The 22,780-nt window shown below is 47.0% G+C and overlaps 1 protein-coding gene across 1 annotated transcript in view; it reads right to left on the minus strand.

The window, feature by feature from the left end:
* Positions 1-22,780, minus strand: part of UQCC1 (ubiquinol-cytochrome c reductase complex assembly factor 1) — a 213,519-nt gene that overhangs the window by 89,588 nt on the left and 101,151 nt on the right. Inside the window, exon 7 of the mRNA XM_075350030.1 lies at positions 6,106-6,214. Within this exon, the coding sequence (XP_075206145.1) occupies positions 6,106-6,214 (109 nt within the window). The remainder of the gene's footprint in view (positions 1-6,105; positions 6,215-22,780) is intronic.

Genomic DNA, 22,780 nt, shown 5'->3' on the forward strand with positions numbered 1-22,780 from the left:
GGAGTCAGGAAGGAGCGCCCTTGGGACAGGGAGAGGGGTCGAAGCCACCACTGAAGAGAGCTCCTGGTCCGTGGCGACAGAGCCACTAACCTCTGTAAGGAGGAAGGCCGCTTGTCCCAACAGCGGAGAATGTCCAGCTGCAGAGGATGCAGATGGAACTGGGCAAAGGGAACCGCCTCCATGGAGGCCACCATTTGACCCAGCACCTGCATCAGACGCCTGAGGGTATAACGGCGGGGCCTCAGGAGAGAGCGCACCGCCAACCGGAGTGACAGCTGTTTGTCTAAGGGCAACTTCACAAGTGCCGGCAAAGTCTCGAACTGCATCCCTAGGTACGTGAGACTCTGGGTCGGAGTCAGAGTGGATTTGGGAAGATTGACAATCCACCCGAATTGGGCTAGGGTGGCGAGAGTGAGCGAAACACTCCGCTGACAGTCTGCGCTGGATGTACCCTTGACCAGAAGGTCGTCCAGATAAGGAAGCACTGCTAACCCCTGGAGGTGCAGGACCGCAATCACTGCCGCCATGACCTTGGTGAATACCCGAGGGGCCGTGGCTAACCCGAAGGGGAGAGCCACGAATTGGAAATGATCCTCTCCTATCGCAAAACGTAACCAACGCTGATGTGACACTGCGATTGGCACATGTAGATAGGCATCTCTGATGTCGATGGACGCCAGGAACTCCCCTTGGGTCATAGAGGCAATGACTGATCGCAAAGACACCATGCGAAAATGCCGCACATGCTTGTTGAGAAGCTTGAGATCCAGGATGGGCCGGAAGGTACCGTCCTTTTTTGGAACTAGGAAGAGATTTGAGTAAAAACCTCTGAACCGTTCCTGAGCGGGAACTGGGACAATCACTCCGTTTGCCTGCAAGGACGCCACGGCCTGCGAGAAGGCGGCGGCCTTGGAGCAAGGGGGAGTTGAGAGAAAAAATCTGTTTGGAGGGCTGGAAGAGAATTCTATCCTGTAGCCGTGAGATATGATGTCTCTCACCCACTGATCGGAGACTTGCTTTAACCAAGCGTCGCCAAAGTGGGAGAGCCTGCCACCGACTAAGGACGTGGCTGGAGCGGGCCGAGAGTCATGAGGAAGCTGCCTTAGTGGCAGAACCTCCTGCGGTCTTCTGCGGACGCACTTTTGGGCGCCAGTTGGATTTCTGGTCCTTGGCTGAGTTAGCGGACGAGGCGGAAGGCTTAGAGGATGACCAGTTGGAGGAACGAAAGGAACGAAACCTCGATTGATTCCTACCCTGGGCGGGTTTCCTGGTCTTGGTTTGTGGCATGGAAGTACTCTTCCCACCAGTAGCTTCTTTAATGATTCCATCCAGCTGTTCACCAAACAGCCGTGAACCAGCAAAAGGGAGCCCAGCAAGAAACTTCTTGGCAGAAGCATCTGCCTTCCACTCTCGAAGCCACAAAATCCTGCGGATAACAAGAGAATTAGCTGAAGCCACCGCAGTGCGGTGAGCAGCCTCTAGCATGGCAGACATGGCATAAGATGAAAAAGCTGAAGCCTGAACAGTTAAGGTAACCATCTCAGGCATAGATTCCTTGGTGAGGGAATGCATCTCCTCTAGAGAAGCAGAGATGGCTTTGAGAGCCCACACTGCTGCAAAAGTCGGGGAAAACGCGGCCCCCGCAGCTTCATACACAGATTTGGCCAGAAGGTCAATCTGACGGTCAGTGGAATCCTTAAGTGAGGTGCCGTCAGCCACCGACACAACGGTCCGGGCTGATAGCCTAGACACCGGAGGGTCTACCTTTGGGGAGTGAGACCACTCCTTGACCACCTCAGGTGGAAAGGGAAACCAGTCATCAGAACCACGCTTTGGAAAGCGTTTGTCAGGGCAGGCCCTGGGTTTGGTCACAGCGGTCTGAAAACTGGAGTGGTTAAAGAACACACTCTTCACTCTCTTAGGCGAGGTAAACTGATGTTTTTCTGCCAAAGAGAGTTGCTCCTCTGACACTGGCGGATTGAGATCCAGCACAGAATTAATAGAAGCAATCAAATCACTAAGATCTGAGTCACCCTCAGAGAAATCGATGGGATACATAGCCTCCGAGCCCCCAGTGAGGGCATCCTCCTCATCTAGAGAGTCAGCTCTTGAGACAGAGCCGTGGGATGGGGAGGGGGAGGAAACCCTGCGCCTTCTCTTAGAAGGACGGGGTCTGGGATCAGATGATGAATCCTCCGTGAGCTCCGATGGACGGAGGTCAGAGGATAGGAGTCCTCTGTCAAGAGTATTAGAGGCACCCTGTGAGGGGGGCTGATGCATATTCATCAAAGTCCTGGACAAAAGCCCCATGGACTCAGCAAATGACTGGGATATGGACCTAGAAAAGGACTCTGCCCAGGCCGGGGGTTCAATCACAGGTGCAGCAGCAGCCTGAGAGACCACTGGGGGTGAGACTCCGGGCTGTGGCACCGCCAAGTTAGAGCAGACATCACAATGTGGATAGGTGCTCTGCTCAGGCAGCAGGAGCTTACATGCAGTGCATGCAGAATAAGGCTTTGGAGCCTTGCTCCTTGTGTGAGACATGCTGCTGGAGTGGAGGCTTTGCAGAGAATGAACCCCAGGGAGAATATACAGAGGTCCACAACCGGAGACCGGCTGTGGCTTACCAGACCGCTGAGCGCGGTGTTGTGTGCCCTCCAGATCCCGAAGCCCGTTCCCCCTGTCGCAGCACCTCAGCAGAGATGCAGAATGCAGGATGTCCCAGAGCAGAGTGAACTCTGCCTGAGAAGAGGGCGTTCCTATAAAAGAGCGGGAACTGGAGGGCTATAGAGACCTGCAGGGAAGGAGGGACGCCCCAGCAGTGGGGAGAGTCCCTACCCTGTGTAGAACGGCCGCCGGGAGGAGCCGAACCTGTCCCTCTGCATGAGTGACATGCGAGGGCAGGAAAATGAAACTAGGCCTCCGGCGAAGCCAGGGCCTAAATTTAAGCGGCGAGGCCGACAAGCAGGCACCATCGGCGCAGTTCTCAGGCAAAAGCTAGAGAACCCGCCGGAAAAGTTAAAACAATCACATACAGCATACTCTCCCCTTACAATAAAGAACCGGGACCCCCAACATAAACGTCTCAGGTACTTAGCTGCTGAGACGCAGGGCCATGTCCCTGGGGATGAGTGCTCCGGTCCAACAGAATCCTCAAGGGGCTGTGGATGGAGACCGGACTCCTGCCAGGCATGGAGACCGTGCTGGCTCCCACTTCAAGCCAGAGCCCAGAAGGGATGGTGAAGGAGCGCGGCATGTAAGGCTGCAGCCTTGTAAATCAACCTTAACAACACTGCCGACACAGTGGGGTGAGAAGGGACATGCCGGGAGTCCAGACATGGACCCGCTTTTCTTCAAACTCTTTCCAAAAGTCAAACAAATCAGATGAGAATGCATGTGTGGATGTATGCCTCCTGACACAAAGCGATAAACTGGCTAGGACTGGCTACCAGGGGGTGTATAAGCTCAGAGGGAGGAGCTACACTTTTAAGTGTAGTACTTTGTGTGTCCTCCGGAGGCAGAAGCTAAACACCCATGGTCTGGGTCTCCCAAAGGAACGATAAAGAAATCATACATTAACTACACAATACGTAAATTCTAGAATACCCAATGCGTAGAATCGGGCCACCTTCTAGTATATATATATATATATATATATATATATATATATATATATATATATATATATATATATAATGTGTATGTATGTATGTATGTATGTATGTATGTATGTATGTATGTATATAGATATATGTACGGATAGATATACACATACATACACACACACATATATATGCATATTCTATACATATATATACACACACACACACACACACACACACACACACACCCGTATATTCGGATTATAAGACGCACCCCCCTACTTTCCCCCAAAATTTGGGGGAACAAAAGTGCGTCTTATAAAGCAAAAAATACGGTAGGTTCTGGGTCATTATTATAAAGGAGGTCAAAGGGGAATATTATTAAAGGAGACAGAGGGAAATTATATGGAGGTATATGGTATAAATATATTTATGGTGCTGTATAACTGTAAGGAGCCACAGGGGAGCATTATTTCTACCAGGTGATACAAGTAATATGAATGGGCACTGTTAATGTGTAGGGCACAATAGGAGGGTAATATTCCTGTACAGGACATAAGGGACATTATTACTGTTCAGAGCACTGGTTATAGCACTATATGGTTTGTTTAGAGGTGGGGGAATGCAAAAGATGTCTCAGTGGAATATTGACAACCATAATCAATCAGTGAGAATGTAACTTGGTAAGAAGCTGCAAAGTATACATTTATGGTCCGCAGACCACTGGTGTACAAATAATATACTACCATTACATGATCACTGTATGGTGGTAATAGTGGTAATATCAGTCCTATTGCAGTGGCTTTGGTTAAAGAAGCACTCAATTATATATTATATATATATATGAGATGGATAGATAGATAGATAGATAGATAGCTAGATATAGATATCTTTTATTAATTGTGTCTGTATATATGCATGTAGTGTAGTGTGAGCATTAATAAATGCACCCACCGCTGCTTTCTCTGGGATCCAGTGCTGCACCACTTCTCAGTGACGTCACTACAATTCTGACTAGCCGGCCCACTCAATGCATAAGCCAAAAGTAAGGCTAAGTGCACAAACTTTATGTAATTTTGTGTGCAGATTTGTCACAAAACTGCATGCCTATCCTAATGCCAGAAAAGTCAATGAGAATCCAGAAGTGTTGTGCACAAGTTAGTTATTTTTCCCTTGCAGACTTTGTGCAGAAAATAATCTGCAGCATGTCAATTCTTAAGGGGTCTTTACACGCTACGATATCGTTAATGTTTTATCGTCGGGGTCACGTTGTTAGTGACGCACATCCGGCGTCATTAATGATATCGCAGCGTGTGACACTGACCAGCGACCTTAAGCGACCTCAAAAATGGTGAAAATCGTTCACCATGGAGACGTCGTCCCAAAGCCAAAAACCAGTAATGGTTGTTTATCCAGGTGGTTCATCCCTCATGCGGCAGCACACATCGCTATGTGTGACACCGCAGGAGCGAGGAACGTCTCCTTACCTGCCGCCGGCCACAATGCGGAAGGAAGGAGGTGGGCGGGATGTTACGTCCTGCTCATCTCCGCCCCTCCGCTTTGATTGGCCAGCCGCTTAGTGACGTTGCGGTGACGTCGCTGTGATGCCGAACGTCCCTCCCCCTTGAAGGAGGGATTGTTCGGCAGTCACAGCGACACCGCCGACCAGGTAAGTATGTGTGACGCTGCCGTAGCGATAATGTTCGCTACGGCAGCGATCACAAACAATCGCATGCACGACGGGGGCGGGTACTTACACGCTCGCTATCACTACAAATTGCTAGCGATATCGCTACCGTGTGAAGCCCCCTTTAGAGACAAATAAGGAGCAATCACGGATCTCATCTTTACCATAGAGGCAACAACTCCCAAAGCCATATTATGAGAACACCAGAAAAAAAGGAGTCTTTGAGTTTTGCCAAATTGTGACATAGTACCCTGATAGACAACACAGATTATGTGCAATAAAATATTTTATTCAAAACGAAACGTGTTCCAGGGTACAGAAATTACATGTATATAACTAAATTAGGTACAGTGCATGAGGGGAATGAACCCCACGTGTCTCCGGTATATTAAGACAGATACTTTTTGTTATTGAAATGCAAAAGGTGCAAAAATGGTGCCAAAGAATGCATAACTGCAGGTACTAATCAAAAATCAGAACCCACCAGCATCCATGAGAAGTCACACATATATCTCAAGGCAACCAAATCCAGTCACCGAGTATCCGTCTATTACCGGGGCCCCAACAAATGTTTCACGTTACTACGCTTTGTCAGGGGACGAAAAAATGAGCACGATTTGGCAAAATGGTATTTAAGAATTTATTCATGACATTTCCTTTAGGTATTTATTTTTTTCTATTCTCGGGGAACCCAATAAAGTAACCACCTTCCACAAAACTAAACGGTAATATATATGAAACAGTTTTAAATCTAAAGTGTATGCATGCATCTTCATTACACACACAACAGTGGACATTGTATTTTGCAAAACTCACCCCCATGACTTTCCCTCGCTGCTCAACATCTTCCCACATAGAGTAAACAATGAACCTGCACATGTATTTTCCAGCTCGTCCTTCCTGCTTCATCCGAACCATGCACATCCTATAAAAACAAATTACTGTCAATCCAGTGATCTTCAATGTCCAGTCTGTATAATAATCCATCTATGGTTTAACTCAAAGTCAATAAAGGGGGACATCATCATCATTTGACACATTGTATAAATCGCACAATCACTACAATAGCATTTATCTAATACCGATGTACTGAAAACAATTTGTAATTTTTTTGTTCCTAACATCAAAAAACTTTATGACTAGAAATCTGACCTAGTTCCAATAAATTTATATTACCCATCACAATGGAGGCCTATAATTACATAGAGGTCCACACTAGCAAGTGGATGATGTACGTAGTTTGCGAGTACTCAAGGCTGAATTTTCACCATGTTGTATAGGAGAACTGCATAACAGGGTAAAGAGTTAAGGCTGCTTTACACGCAGCGTCATCGCTAGTGATAGCACCGCCCCCATAGTTTGTGTGTCACGTGCAAATCGCTGCCCGTGGCGAACAATATCGCCGGTACGCGTCACACCAACTTACCTTCCTAATGACGTCGCTGTGGCCAGCGAACCACCTCTTTTTTTAAGGAGGCGGTTCGTGCGGTGTCACAGCGACGTCATACAGTGGGCCACAAATAGAAGCGGAGGGGTGGAGAGCAGCCGCATGAACGTCACTCCCACCTCGTTGCCGGAGGATGCAGGAACGCTGTTTTTCGTCGTTCCCGGGGTGTCACACGTAGCGATGTGTGCTGCCTCAGGAACGACGAACAACCTGCATCCCAAACGAGCAACGATTTCTTGAAAATGAACGATGTGTCAACAATCAACGATTTGGTGAGTATTTGGGATCGTTAGAGATCGCTTGTAGGTGTCACACGCAACCACGTCGCCAACGAGGCCGGATGTGCGTCACGAATTCCATGACCCGGCAATATCTCGTTAGCGATGTCGTTGCAAGTAAAGTGGCCTTTAGTCTTCAAAATCAGCTATGAAAGATTAGAAATGTATGTATATCCTTGGCATATTCACTAATACCAAAGGGGAAAGTAGTTAGCAGTCTCAAAGGAATATGTAGAGAGAATTTAGTCGTAAAGAGGTCCAACTTACCAGAAATATATCAAATTCAAACCAGAAACTGCTGGGTAAAGTGAGACCTACGAGCCACATACGGCACTCTGGATGTTCCAGTTCGGCCAGAAGAACGGGGCAGCCGAGAGGCTGAAAATAGTGGACCACAGGGTGCATCATGCCCTTCCCCGTCACTTGCTCACCAATATTCTCTCAACCTGCATCCTCAGAATGGATACATTCGGTAAATACATTGGAAGAGGACCATACTGCTGGCTCAGTCTTCCACCAATCAGCATTTGGGACAACAGACACAATGATGTCACATCATCGCGTGTGCTGTTCGGGGCGTCAGTGCACTGGATACTGGAGCAGAGCACCGGTGGAACAGGAGCGAGATGATTATTATGTGGTGTTTTTTTTCTCTTATGTGTATGGGATGTTTGGATGTATATAGAAGGCTATGTAGGGACTCAATGTATATAGGAGGTAAAGGTAGGGGCTCAATATACACTGTGTAAAATAAATATTGAATACGTCACTAATATTCTAAGTACATATATTTCTAAGAATGCTATTGACATAAATTTCTCACCAGATGTCAGGAACAGCCCATCCAATCCACACAGGCAAAGAAATCAAACCATAGAGGTCCATAAATTATGTGTAATAATGAGAAATTCCGCAAGGAAAAACAAGTCCAAAAAGTGAGAATGAAGCGGCACTCACTGTGTACAGTAAAAACAGTCTCTTTATTGCAAATCTATAACGTCAGGGGATAGCCTGGGGAGAGAGGGTACAACAGGTACACAGTAAAAACAGACAATAACGATTTTGCGCTGGCCTGCGCTGCCTTCAACGGGTTGGTACTGTGCAGCTGTTGTACTTTCCTTCCTCCGTCTATACCCAGAATCTGACATTTTTATGGTTTTGGAATAATGAAACTGCTTTTATTGCACATGGTGAGCGCTACTTCCTTCTCACTTATTGGACATGTTTTTACTATCTCCCTCATTGGGATCCAGAAGCAGAGCACCACACTTTATATGTTAGCCACAGAAGTTGCCCGCAGTATATAATGCACCGATTCGATTCCAAGATAGTGCCGAGTCTTTTTTCTCTGTATTTTGACACAGGGAAAACAATGAACACATGAAGAAAGATATGCAAAAAGCCATGGAAAGTCATGAAACCAGCTGAAATCTCCCAGTAACTAGAAAGCAATCCTGCCAGTTAGTTTAAAATGTCAGCTGCTTCAACTGATGGCCTATAAAAAGGAGTCTCATTACCAAGGTGCCACATAAGAAACATCTCATGATGGGTAAAACCAGTGAGCTGTCTCAAGACCTTTCCAACCTGATTGTTGCAGAACATACTGATGGCATTGGTTACAGAAGAATTTCTAAACTACTGAAGTGAGCACTGTTGGGACTGTAACCTGAAGTGGAAAGAACACGATTTCGCCATAAACTGGCCAGGACCAGGTGTTCCCTTCAAAATTTCAAGGTGGAAAGAATTATCTGAAGAGCTGTCTAAAAAGGCAAGGACCACCTGTGGAGAACTACAACCTCCATGGCCTGTATGCACACTCACCACGCAAGGTTCCATTGCTGAAGAAAGCATGTGAAATACTGAGAAAAATTTTGTCTGGTTAGACAAAATTACAATCCTTGTATGCCATAATACAAACTAAGTTTGCAGGGGAAAATAGGCACTGCATATCACCCTAAGGCCCGCTTTACACGCTGCGATATTGTTACCGATATCGCTAGCGAACGTACCCGCCCCCATCGTTTGTGTGACACAGGCAAATCGTTGCCCGTGGCACACAAAATCTCGCGGACCCATCACACTTACCTGCCTAGAGAAGTCGCTGTGACCGGCGAACCACCTATTTTCTAAGGGGGCGGTTCGTTTGGCGGCACAGCGACATCACTAAGCGGCCGCCCAATCAAAGAGGAGGGGCGGAGATGAGCGAGACGTAACATCCCGCCCACCTCCTTCCTTCCTCATTGCTAGCGGGACGCAGGTTAGGTGAGGTTCCTCGTTCCTGCAGTGTCACAAGTAGCGATGTGTGCTGCCGCAGGAACGACGAACTACATCGTCCAAGCAGCAGAAACGATAATTGGGAAGAGGGGGTGATGTCACCGATGAGCGATTTTGAACGTTTTTGCGACGATTCAAAATCGCTCATAGGTGTCACATGCAACGACATCGCTAAAGCAGCCGGATGTGCGTCACAAATTCCGTGACCCCAACGACATTGCTTTAGCGACATCGTAGCATGTAAAGCTACCTTAAAACCAAACTAACAGTGAAGTTTGGCGGTGGGCTGTTTTTCAGCATACGGCACTGGCAAACTTCATGTAACTGAAGGAAGGATGAATGGACAAATGTACAGAGACATTCATAATAAATATAATTATTAAAAAAAATAGCTGATAACTTTTCAGGGGGCGTTCCAAAAGTGATCGGGGGATTTGGAGCAATCATTCACCCCGGCAGCAAAACTACAGTCAGAAATAGATACTGTACATGGAGTAGCCAGTCGCGCATGTGGTTTTGCCCCTCCATTCTAGAGCTGGCCATGCACATTACATAGCTATTGGCCAAATGATCATTCAGCTGACAGCTCTCTCTCCGGAGTCCATGTTTTTGCTATCCCATATATAAAAGTAGCATGTTGTAGAGACAGAAAGCTTGATTCCGGCAATGTATGACTTACTGCACGGTTTGCTGAAGTTTTGATACAATAACTGTTTTACCTACAGGAGAACTGCTAGTTCTCTGAATGCTGAGCTCTGTGTAACCCTGTCCACACCATTGATTGGCAGCTTTCTGTGTACACTGTGCATTGGCAGAAAGCTGCTAATCAGTAGTGTGGGCAGGGTTATAAATAGCTCATGAATACAGAGAACTACATGGTAGTAGGCTTACTAATTCCCCAGTGATAATCTCCTGCTAATGAAACTGGGATCTTATTGAACCTACATCACGCAGCCCATTAAGTGGCAAAAACCTGGTGACAGATTCTCCTTAAAGGGATCCTTTCATCAAATGTGTCCCTTATAGGCTGCGGCCACCATGAGTAATCTCTTATATACAGCATTCTAGAATACTGTATATAAGTGCCCAGGCCGATCTGTATAGCATAATAAATATTTTATTATGCTCACCTGCATGGTGGTCATTTCTGACAGGTCTTGCTTGTCCCAGTCCGGCACTTCCTCTCTTCCTTCCATCGCTGTACTCCTTCACAGTTCTGTGTGGATGACATGTCCTACGTCATCTACAAAGAGACCTCCGTTGCGCGCCTGCACATTACATTACTTTGTTATACCCTCAGCAAGACAGAGAAGCAGAGAAAAGTGCATGTGCGCAGAAGTGCAATAAAGGCCTCCATTGTGCTTCTGCGCACTTATCTCTGCCCTGCAGAGGGCAAAGTGAAGTACTGTAATCCGCAGGGGAAAAGGTCAAAGACCACCCGTGCATGCACACTACAATACTTTGCTCTGCCCTCAGCAGGGCAGAAAGAAATGCACATGTGTAGCATCCCACGGGGCAGGCGGTTAACCAACTCGTTGCTGGGCCATCGATGAACATCGTCACGGGCAGCCTAGCCCGGCTTCGTTGCCCCGAGGCGTACAGTAAATGACGGGGAAGATGATGGGGGTAGTAGTAGGATGAATGTCGTGACACTTCCTGTGGTATGCGGCCAGGGAATTGGCCACCGCTGCTGTCGCTGTCCTCCGGGGTGGATTCTAGTAGCAGCTATGGATGGTATCGATACCCACAGGTGGAGCGGGCCCCGGGGAGGATAATGAATGGAGTAGTAATGGCGAGCGCCGAGGCGCGGGATGGCAGTGCCGGTAATCAAGAGAGACAGAGTCTATGGCTGCGGTTACAGGTGTCTTTACTTGCACTTTGTGCTGTGGTGCTCACCCGGTTAGTACTGGTCACCTGCTGTGATGGGCTCCGCTGACCCTAGGTAAGTTAAGAGAAGTCACCGGTGTTGGAGAGAAGAAGAAAGTCCCTTGTCAGAGTGGTCCTCGTAGTTGTGAGGCACCTAGGCTGAGCGGTCACACCCCCAGCCCCAGGCCCTGTGAAGAGAGAAGGAAGTGGTGTCGTATCCCAAAACTGATGTCCCGGGTAGACTGACTAGTGATTGTGTGTGTGATGCTCCTCTTCTACCCCAAGTGGAACCCACCCCCCCAGATAGATGTCTTAGTGACCAGGGAATTCCCATGCTTCGTGATGGCCAACCCCCTGCCTACCATAGCACAGCTCCCCAAAGTAATGTGTGAACGTGGAACACTGGTGATTAACTCCCTCCCTACCTGAGGTGAATATCAAACCTAAAATAAGGTGAAATATTCTGTGGCGACTGAAGTCTCAGGGGCGCCACATATGCGCAGGAGCGCAATGCAGGACTCTGTGTGTAAGGAAGATAGGATAAGCCAGATTGAGACCAGCGATGCCATTTGGATCCGATCGCCTCGCAGGTGATTGTAATAAAGGTGTCTTTTACGTTATACAGAGCGGCCTGGGCTCTTATATACAGTACTAGAAGGTGGCCTGATTCTACGCATCGGGTATTCTAGAACTTACGTATTGTGTAGTTAATGTATGATTTTTGTTTATATATATATATATATATATATATATATATAATGTTGTTGTGTGTAGTTACCAAGTGTTTGTGTAGGGCGCTGTACATGTTCTGGGTGCTGTCTGGGTGTGGCGGGGGGGTGAGAGCGGTGTTGTTCGTGTGTTGCGTTGTGTGTGTTGCGTTGTTTGTGAAGCACTGTGTGTATGTAGCGTTGTGTGTGTGTGTTGCGCGGTTTGTGTGGGTGTGGGGTGTGGGGTGTGTGTGTTTTGGTGGGAGGTATGTTTTGTGCAATGTGTGTGTTGTGCGGTATGTGCGTATATTTGTGTGTGCCGCGGTGTGTTGGGTGTTGTGTGTGTGTGGCGTTGTCTGTGTGTGTGGGTGTCTGTGTAGGGCGGTGTTTGTGGTTCCCAGTGTGTGTGTGTGGTGTGTTGTGCAGTGCGTGTGTGGCAGTGTGTGTGTGTGTGTGTGTGTGTGTGTGTGTTTTGGGGGGAGGTGTGCAACCCCCATCGTGCTCCATCCCCCATGCTGAGCACCCCCCATCGTGCTCCATCCCCCATGCTGCGCACCCCCCATCGTGCTCCATCCCCCACGCTGCGCACTCCCCATCGTTCACCATCCCCCATGCTGTGCATTCCCCATCGTGCTCCATCCCCCATGCTGCGCACTCCCAAAACGTGCTCCATCCCCCATGCTGCACACTCCCCATCATGCTCCATCCCCCATGCTGCGCACCCCCCATCGTGCTCCATCCCCCATGCTGTGCACCCCCCATCGTGCTCCACAGTCACACATCAGACAGTATACACGCACACATCTGATCGCATACACTCACACCTCACTTCTGCCTGTGCCCTCCTGTGTGCGGTCCCAGCAGCTGTGCTGCATGCAGTGCTCCTCTGCCTTCTGCCGACACGCACACACCCGATCGCATACACGCACACACCCGATCGCATACACGCACACACCCGATCGCATACACGCACACACACACTGACGATATTGCACATACGCGCTCACACTCACAACATCCGGAGATACCACATGCTTCTGGCCATGTGATCTTCTGGCAGGTCCTGGAAGGTCACTGCACGCACAGTATCGCCACCGAGAAGCAAGCGATATCACTGGAAGTTGTGAGTGTGTGGATGCGATCTGATGTGTGTGTGAGTTGTGTGTGAGAGTGAGTGTGATCTGATGTGTGTGTGTCTGTTCTTATGTGTGTGCGTGTGTGTGTTCCGCCGCTGCAGGACCTTGATGCGCTCACCTGGGAGCCGGTGCATGCTGGTAACCATGCTACACAATATTACTCGATGTGTACCATGGTTACCAGCGTACCCCGCCCCCCGCTCGCACGGGAGCCCACACCAGCGTACGCCGGCAACCCCAGCAATGCGAGGGTATGTGTCGGCTGGGTTGCCGGCGTACGCTGATGTGGGCTCCCGGGGGTACAGCACTCACCTGGGAGTCGGGGCTCCGTGTCGGTTCGGGGAATGCGTGCGGGGGGCGGGGCCAGAGCGAGCGTGCAATGCGTGAGGGGGGCGGGGCGTGGCCGAGTTGCCAATGCGTGCAGGGGGCCGGGGCGAGAGGCCAATCCGTGTGGGGGGCGGAGCCTAGGCGAGCGGCCAATCCGTGCGAGGGGCGGAGCCGAGGAGAGCGGCCAATCCGTGCGGGGGGCGGAGCCGAGGCGAGGCGAGCGGCCAATGAGACGCTTGTCGCGTTAAGGACAGAATTTTGGAGCAAGACAGACAGACAGACAGACAGAATAAGGCAATTATATATATAGATTCTAGAATGCAGTATATAAGGGCTCACTGGTGGTGACCAGCAGTTTATAGGGGAAAATCCTGGTGACAGGTTCCCTTTAAGAACTGTATAGAATTCAATGCTTTTACAGCATTAGTATCATCTATAGGAAACATTTCTCTTTTTAAAACTACATATTTAATTTAGTTTTCTTTTTATTTGTTGTTGGTACAAGGCTTTAAAAGCGGACACCCCTAAAAAGCAGAATAACTAACTGAACCATCTGAAGTCTTCTAGTTTCATAAAAATATTTTTTGATTCCTTTATTGTTAAAGGAATTCCTGATTAGAAAAATCTAAGACTCCCGACAAGTAAACTTACATCAATCACTGACTAAGGCTGACTTTTCCAAACCACTCAATAGAATACTGAAAAGTCGAGAATGAAAATCTACATCAAATGCCCAAACTAACTTTCCACCACTTTGTATGATTTCTCCATTGCAGGGAAGGTAAATATTTGATTTATCATTGTGTACCAAAATGTCAACTTTTATGACCTCATTTTTTTTTGTTTTTATGTGAAAAAATGGCCTTTTAAACTACACCTGCAATGTGGATTATAAAAGACGTCTATTTTCTTAGTCCATAAAATTCCCTGACTATAATCAGTGCAGTTTGTAACGCAAGACCTGATGCACATTAAAAGTCTGACTCATCATTGTCAAACCACAGAGGTAACATTGCATTCCTGTTTACAATATTTTAATAAAGTCAATCGCAGTTCCTTGCCGCTCAGAGATTACCAATTTTTTCCATATGCAAAAGGAGACTTCAATTTAACCTAGTTACGTCAGCAGTGTAAACGCTAAACACAAAAAGCAACACGATACAAATATCACATCAAAGTCACATGGACTGACGAGGAGGCAAGAATACATTTAGAACGAAAGAGATGGGGATTGTGATAATCACTGGCCCGTGTATCAAAAAAACACTTTTTTTTTTTTGTTAAGTCGGCAGTAGTGATGAGTGGACTGGCAGATAACCGGTGATACGGTTTCTAAAATCCAGTTCCGGGCCGGATTCTGGTACCGATATACCGTACGTCTATGGGGACTAGAATCCGGCGATTAAAAATGGTGGTAGAAAGGATAGGGGATGAGAGCAAGCGCGCTGTACTTACCGAGACACCAGCACGCCTGTACGCTGCTCCCAGACCGTTCACTTCCGGTGCCGTGCATTAGGCTCTTTTCATATGCACTGCTTTCCCCGCCCACCGGCACCTGTGTTGCAGTCAGACGTGCACCCACCCAGAGTGTCAGTGTGTCAGCTGACTGCAACCAATCACAGGCGCCAGGACGGGGAAAGCAGTGCAACTGTCTGCGGGTCAGTATTGTGAATACAACAGTTGCCGTAGGGTACCCTCGTATTACGATACCCAGTACAGATAAAGCACACGGCTACAGGCTGTAGCCCCCAGCCCTGCACTTATCTTGGCTATGTATCAAAATAAGAACCGCATGTGGCTTTTTTTATTATTATTTAAATAAATAACCCCCCCCCCTCAGGCTCAGAATAGCAGCCTACAGCAGCCCCGGAATTGTCGCATCCATAAGATGCGACAAGCCTGGCGCTTTACCCAGCTCTTCCCAACTGGTGCAATGGCAATTGGGATAATATAAGAGGTTATTGACAGCCCACAGCTGCCATGAAGCTCTAGATTAGTAATGGCAGGTGTCTATGACACCCCCCATCACTAATCTGTAAGTGAAAGTAAATAAACAAAAACACCAATAAAATCCTTTATTTGGAACAACAGACCAAAAAACCCCCCTCTAACCACTTTATTAACCCCCAAAAAACCCCTGCAGGTCCAACATAATCCGCACAAGTTCCCAGGACGATTCAGCTCTGCTACATCTGAACCTCACATGAGTGCCCACTGTAAGCTCCAAAGAATGATTGAGCAGTGCGATCAGCGGTGACATCACTCAGGTTAGTTGCGATCATAGTTGGAGTTCTCCACATGTGACCCCATTCCCCTCCCTCAAGCCGGCACTGTCCGTGTTAAAGGGCTAGCGGGCACAATCCCACACTTTAAGCTAGAGTGCTTCAGGTCACCAGAGGTCATACTATGGAAACTCAGGTATGACTTCCGGAGAACTGTATGACGTCACTGCTGCCAGACAGTTCCCCCTTGTCAACGTTACCCAAAGCCTGGGGAGATCAGACATGTTTTCGGTCTCTCCAGGCTCAGATGCAGCAGAACAAGGACCGTCGTGGGACGTCGTGTGGATTACGACGGAACTTCAAATGTCTTTTTGGGGTTAATATTTTATTTCAAATAAAGGATTTTTCTCTGTGCTTGCGTTTCTTTTTACTTATAGGATTAGTGATGGAGGAGTCTCATAGACCCCTACCCATCGCTAATTCTGGGCTTGATGACAGTTGTGCACTGTCATTAACGTCTATTACCCCGATTGTCACCGCACCAGGGCAGTCGGGAAGAGCCGGGTAAAATGCTAGGCTTGTTGAATCTAATGGATGCAACAATTCTGCGGTGACTCTAGGCTGCTATTCTTAGCCTGGGGAAGTCCCAATAACCATGGGATTCCCCAAAGCTGATGGGCATTTTCATGGCTGGGTATCAAAATTGGGGAGACTGCATGCCGTTTTAAACATTATTTAAACAATAAAAAAAAAAAGCCGCATTTGTTCCCTCTATTTTTGATACAAAGCCAAGATAAGCGCAGGACTGGAGGCTGCAACCATATGCTTCATCTGTGCTGGGTATTATAATATGGGGGGCCCTATGCCAATTGCTTTTTGATTGGTTGCAGTCAGACACTGCTACACACGCAGGGGGTGCATCTGACTGCAACCAATTACAGACGCCAGAACGGCCGGTGGGTGGGGAAAGCAGTACATATGGATGAGTAATTATGAGCGGCGCAGGAAGTGAAGGAGAGGCCGCCGGAGCAGTGTACAGCTGCGCCGGAGCCTTTGCAAGTATGAAGCTCTTGCTTCATTCTTATTTTCTTTATTTTTCCCTTTTACTTTTTCTAGTGCCAGATCCGGATCAGTATCTGGAATTCAGGGCATGGGTCCGGCACCCAGACACCTTTGGAACCGCATGGATCTGGACTTTTACAGTCAGGGTCCGCCCATCACTAGTCGGCAGCACATTGCTTGGTGTAAACAGATGTGCTACTGATACCATCAAACTGTATTAGGGACAGAACAATCATATTATTGATCAAGTCGTTACAAACACTGTTGGTCGGCCTATATAAACAGGCTGCTAAAACAGAACCGAACAACATATATTATAGTCAATTGATACCTGTCACCAGGTTTTTGCTACTTAATCTGACACTTGTATAATGCAAGACCATAGTTTTGATAAATTCACTGCTTTATAACGAGGAGATTACTACTGGAGGACAAGTAAACCTGCTGCTATGTAGTCCAACCTCATCCCCACCACTGATTGGCAGCTTTCTGCCTATATACAGTGTAAATCAAAAAAAAAAATCAGTGGAGCCTCTGTTAGGAGTCTTGACACAGACACAGTCTGTGTCGAGATTCCTAACAGTCAGTCTGAGTCTCGACACAGTCTTCCCTTGTCATATCTTTAAACTCGTCAAAGAGTTGGATATTGACTAAAAAGGCCACTTAATATGGTGCTTATGGTGGTCTCCTTAAAAAGAGCCACTCCTTGGCTAGGGCCTTCCCGGAGGGATATCTGGCTATTTTCTGTGTCGAGACTCCTAACTGAGGCTCCACTGACCTTTTTTGATTTGCATACCTCCCAGGGGGCAATGCACCTAGAATTTCACTGTGTTGAGCGCCTTTGCTGGCTGCCGGCAGTGTTTTTTCTGGCTGGTCTCCCCGAGATCAGTAATTGTTTTGTCTTATATACAGTGTACACAGATACAGTGTACACAGAAAGCTGCTAATCAATAGTGTGGGTGGTCATAATATATGTTATAGGATTTTTTTTTATCTTGTATTAAAATGTAATAGTCTGTATTCATTGTAAGTAGTGTCATAGGAATTTTAGTCTTGTACAAAAACTGAATATTATAAGTAATGTTAATTTTCCATACTCATCATTTTTGTATCTACTGATATATGAAGAGGAGTAAGGTAATCTTCCAGACTTTATCTATTATCTGGACAATATTGCATGAGATGAAATATTTATCCAAGGACAAACCAACAATGTACTTTCTAAAGCAGATTATTGTTACAAATTCCTTATCTGGTGAGCTGGGAATTAAGAGGCATGTTTGAAGGTTAAGATGATACATGGTTTTTGCAGTTGTTCCTGTAGCACCCCTGAGGTATCAGGTGCCACAAAATGTAACCTGTGGAAACCCAAACCCCGGAATATCCATGCCAGTCAACACACCAGCACCCTCAGGCCACATACTCAACCTCAACACCAGGTAGTTTGACTGCCTATCAACAGGTAAAAGGCATTGGACACGGATTGGATAGTCGCCACCCAATCTATAGGGAGAGACCCAGCAAGGGGAGGAGCCAGTGGTCAGTTAGGAAGTTGGCGGGAGAAAGTGAAGAAGGAAGTGAAGGGGAGTAGTGTGAGGCAGTGAGAAGAAGAGGAGTGTGAAGGAAGGAGAGAGAAGGAGTTGACAGTGAAAGTACAGAAAGACCTGTAGTAACACCGGAGTGCTGTAACAAGTGTGAGGGACTGTGGAGTATGGAACTAGGACTCCAGGCACCATTGGTTACCTGTGGAAGTGGAATACTCCAGGAACCGCAGGGCGGCTGTGGAAGTCTGGAACAAAGACTCACAGGACTCAGCACAAGGCGGGGTGCAGACCCTAGGACAGCGGGACACTTTATGGTCAACTGTTAATTCTGCCAGGTGACAGGATTTCCAGGGTCCCTCACCAACCCAAAGAGTCTGAAGCATCAGCAGCGAAGAAGGGACTGGGGACTAAACCCCTTACATAGTCCAGGCTGCCTGCAATAGGACCAAGACTGAAGAGAAGGGACTCCCAAGCAGCTCTAGGCCACGGGAGCCCATCAACAACAAGTGTGCAAGGAGAACAAGGGGAGTGGGAACACCTGTAAGCAGCACCAGCGGGTCCAGGTACCAGACCAGTAAAGGCAAGTTGAAACTGCAATACTGGTGTGGACTGTTTCCTTTGCGCCTCTGCACATATACTGACTGTCCCCTATCATTGCCCCTTCACCATCCACTGCTGGGGCCTGTCCCTGCTTGCGGAGGGCCCAAAATACCTAAGCTGCAGTACTCCATCAGCCCCTGCAGGACCTTGCAGCGGCAGCCCCAATAACTTGGCCGCACACCGTGTTATGGACAAGATTATGAACTATTATGAGTATTAAGAGTTATATGAAGATATCCAAAAACCAGGATTTAAGATAGTGCTTGAACTGTGTACCATACCTATATTTGCATTCAGACATCATAAGACTCATCAGACAGACTGGACTTTCATGTGACAAGTGAATCATGCTCACATACAGTGCCTACAAGTAGTATTCAACCCCCTGCAGATTTAGCAGGTTTACACATTCGGAATTAACTTGGCATTGTGACATTTGGACTGTAGATCAGCCTGGAAGTGTGAAATGCACTGCAGCAAAAAAGAATGTTATTTTTTTTTTTTTAAATTGTGAAAAGTTTATTCAGAGGGTCATTTATTATTCAACCCCTCAAACCACCAGAATTCTGTTTGGTTCCCCTAAAGTATTAAGAAGTATTTCAGGCACAAAGAACAATGAGCTTCACATGTTTGGATTAATTATCTCTTTTTCCAGCCTTTTCTGACTAATTAAGACCCTCCCCAAACTTGTGAACAGCACTCATACTTGGTCAACATGGGAAAGAAAAAGGAGCATTCCAAGGCCATCAGAGACAAGATCGTGGAGGGTCACAAGGCTGGCAAGGGGTACAAAACCCTTTCCAAGGAGTTGGGCCTACCTGTCTCAACTGTTGGGAGCATCATCCGGAAGTGGAAGGCTTATGGAACTACTGTTAGCCTTCCACAGCCTGGACAGCCTTTGAAAGTTTCTACCCGTGCCGAGGCCAGGCTTGTCCGAAGAGTCAAGGCTAACCCAAGGACAACAAGGAAGGAGCTCCGGGAAGATCTCATGGCAGTGGGGACATTGGTTTCAGTTAATACCATAAGTAACGTACTCCACCGCAATGGTCTTCGTTCCAGACGAGCCCGTAAGGTACCTACACTTTCAAAGCGTCATGTCAAGGCTCGTCTACAGTTTGCTCATGATCACTTGGAGGACTCTGAGACAGACTGGTTCAAGGTTCTCTGGTCTGATGAGACCAAGATCGAGATCTTTGGTGCCAACCACACACGTGACGTTTGGAGACTGGATGGCACTGCATACGACCCCAAGAATACCATCCCTACAGTCAAGCATGGTGGTGGCATCATGCTGTGGGGCTGTTTCTCAGCCAAGGGGCCTGGCCATCTGGTCCGCATCCATGGGAAGATAGATAGCACGGCCTACCTGGAGATTTTGGCCAAGAACCTCCGCTCCTCCATCAAGGATATTAAGATGAGTCGTCATTTCATCTTCCAACAAGACAACGACCCAAAGCACACAGCCAAGAAAACCAAGGCCTGGTTCAAGAGGGAAAAAAATCAAGGTGTTGCAGTGGCCTAGTCAGTCTCCTGACCTTAATCCAATTGAAAACTTGTGGAAGTAGCTAAAGATTAAAGTCCACATGAGACACCCAAAGAACCTAGATAACTTGGAGAAGATCTGTATGGAGGAGTGGGCCAAGATAACTCCAGAGACCTGTGCCGGCCTGATCAGGTCTTATAAAAGACGATTATTAGCTGTAATTGCAAACAAGGGTTATTCCACAAAATATTAAACCTAGGGGTTGAATAATAATTGACCCACACTTTTATGTTGAAAATTTATTAAAATTTAACTGAGCAACATAACTTGTTGGTTTGTAAGATTTATGCATCTGTTAATAAATCCTGCTCTTGTTTGAAGTTTGCAGGCTCTAACTTATTTGCATCTTATCAAACCTGCTAAATCTGCATGGGGTTGAATACTACTTGTAGGCACTGTAGCTTAATATAAATGAGGAAATACATTGTACATTACAGTATACTGTATATCACAGAATAAGCTATTTTACGGGTTGCCCAATAGGAGACTTGTTACGTATTATTGGCTCCTAGCCAACTGTTTTCTTCTAAATGCATGTGGACATCCGTAATTAAAACTAGTCATATTTTCTATGCAGATCCGTGTACATTTCTCTGGTCTGTATGGAATAGTATGCATGCTACTAACAAACGACTCATGATTTGGATGCAGACGGGGTTAAGGTAGATGCATAATTAGATTCCATCACTGTAAATTTATGGCCCCCTTAACAACCGCAAGTGGCGTAGTCTAGAACTCTTATTTTATTTTTCTTCCATTTTTCAAACTCCTCTTCATCAGGCTGACCCCCAGGGTCACGGAACCGGGCATCGGCTGCGACCATGACTGATTCCCCCAGCGCACCACGCGCCCGGGACTGAGTACCCCACAGCCCTGGGGCGTCACACCTCAGGCGTCACATTCCTTTGAAGTATTACTATAAAAAAACAGATGTAATCCTACAAAAGGTCAGACACTCTTGTATTTTGCTTCTGGAAGCTGCTTTAGAGCTGTCTCCTCATATATGAGAATAAAGTCTTCACGAGAGCAGATGTCTTCGGCTTCCTTGATTGATAAATAAGAACTTCTCCTGTCAATATACAGTCATGGCCAAAAGTTTTGAGAATGCTACAAATATTAATTTTTACAAAGTCTACTGCTTAAGGTTTTCTAATGGCAATTTGCATATACTCCAGAATGTCATAAAGAGTGATCAGCTTAACAGCAATTACTTGCAAAGTCAATATTGGCTAAGAAAATGAACTTTAACCCCCAAAACACATTTCAACATCATTGCATTCCTGCCTTAAAAGGAGCAGCTAACATTGTTTTAGTGATTGTTCCATTAACACAGGTGTGGGTGTTGATGAGGACAGGGCTGGCAATCAGTCATGATTAAGTAAGAATGACACCACTGGACACTTTAAAAAGGAGGCTGGTGCTTGGTATCATTGTTTCTCTTCAGTTAACCATGGTTATCTCTAAAGAAACACGTGCAGCCATCATTGCTCTGCACAAAAATGGCCTAACAGGGAAGAGTATCGCAGCTACAAAGATTGCACCTCAGTCAACAATCTATCGCATCATCAAGAACTTCAAGGAGAGCGCTTCCATTGTTGCCAAAAAGGCTCCAGGGCACCCAAGAAGGACCAGCAAACGCCAGGACCGTATCTTAAAACTGTTTTAGCTGCGGGATCAGACTACCAGCAGTGCCGAGCTAGCTCAGCAATGGCAGCAGGCTGGTGTGAGTGCTTCTGCACGCACTGTGAGGCGGAGACTGCTTGAGCAAGGCCTGGTTTCAAGGAGGGCAGCAAAGAAGCCACTTCTCTCCAGAAAAAAATATCAGGGACCGACTGATATTCTGCAAAAGGTACAGGGAGTGGACTGCTGAGGACTGGGGTAAAGTCATTTTCTCAGATGAATTCCCTTTTCGATTGTTTAGGACATCTGGAAAACAGCTTATTAGGAGAAGAAGAGGTGAGCGCTACCACCAGTCTTGTCTCATGCCAACTGTTAAGCATCCTGAAACGATTCATGTGTGGGGTTGCTTCTCAGCCAAGGGAATCGGCTCACTCACAGTCTTGCCTAAAAACACAGCCATGAATAAAGAATGGTACCAGAATGTCCTCTAAGAGCAACTTCTCCCAACTGTCCAAGAGCAGTTTGGCGCCCAACAATGCCTTTTCCAGCATGATGGAGCACCTTGCCATAAAGCAAAGGCGATCACTAAATGGCTCATGGAACAAAACAGAGATTTTGGGTCCATGGCCTGGAAACTCCCCAGATCTTAATCCCATTGAGAACTTGTGGGCAATCATCAAGAGATGGGTGGACAAAAAAAAGCAACAAATTCTGGCAAAATGCAAGCATTGCTTATGCAAGAATGGACAGCTATCAGTCAGGATTTGGTCCAGAAGTTGATTGAGAGCATGCCAGGGAGAATTGCAGAGGTCCTGAAGAAGAAGGGTCAACACTGCAAATATTGACTTGCTGCATTAACTCATTC

The sequence above is a fragment of the Anomaloglossus baeobatrachus genome, chromosome 5, assembly GCF_048569485.1.
Source record: "Anomaloglossus baeobatrachus isolate aAnoBae1 chromosome 5, aAnoBae1.hap1, whole genome shotgun sequence".
Taxonomy (NCBI): Eukaryota; Metazoa; Chordata; class Amphibia; order Anura; family Aromobatidae; genus Anomaloglossus; species Anomaloglossus baeobatrachus.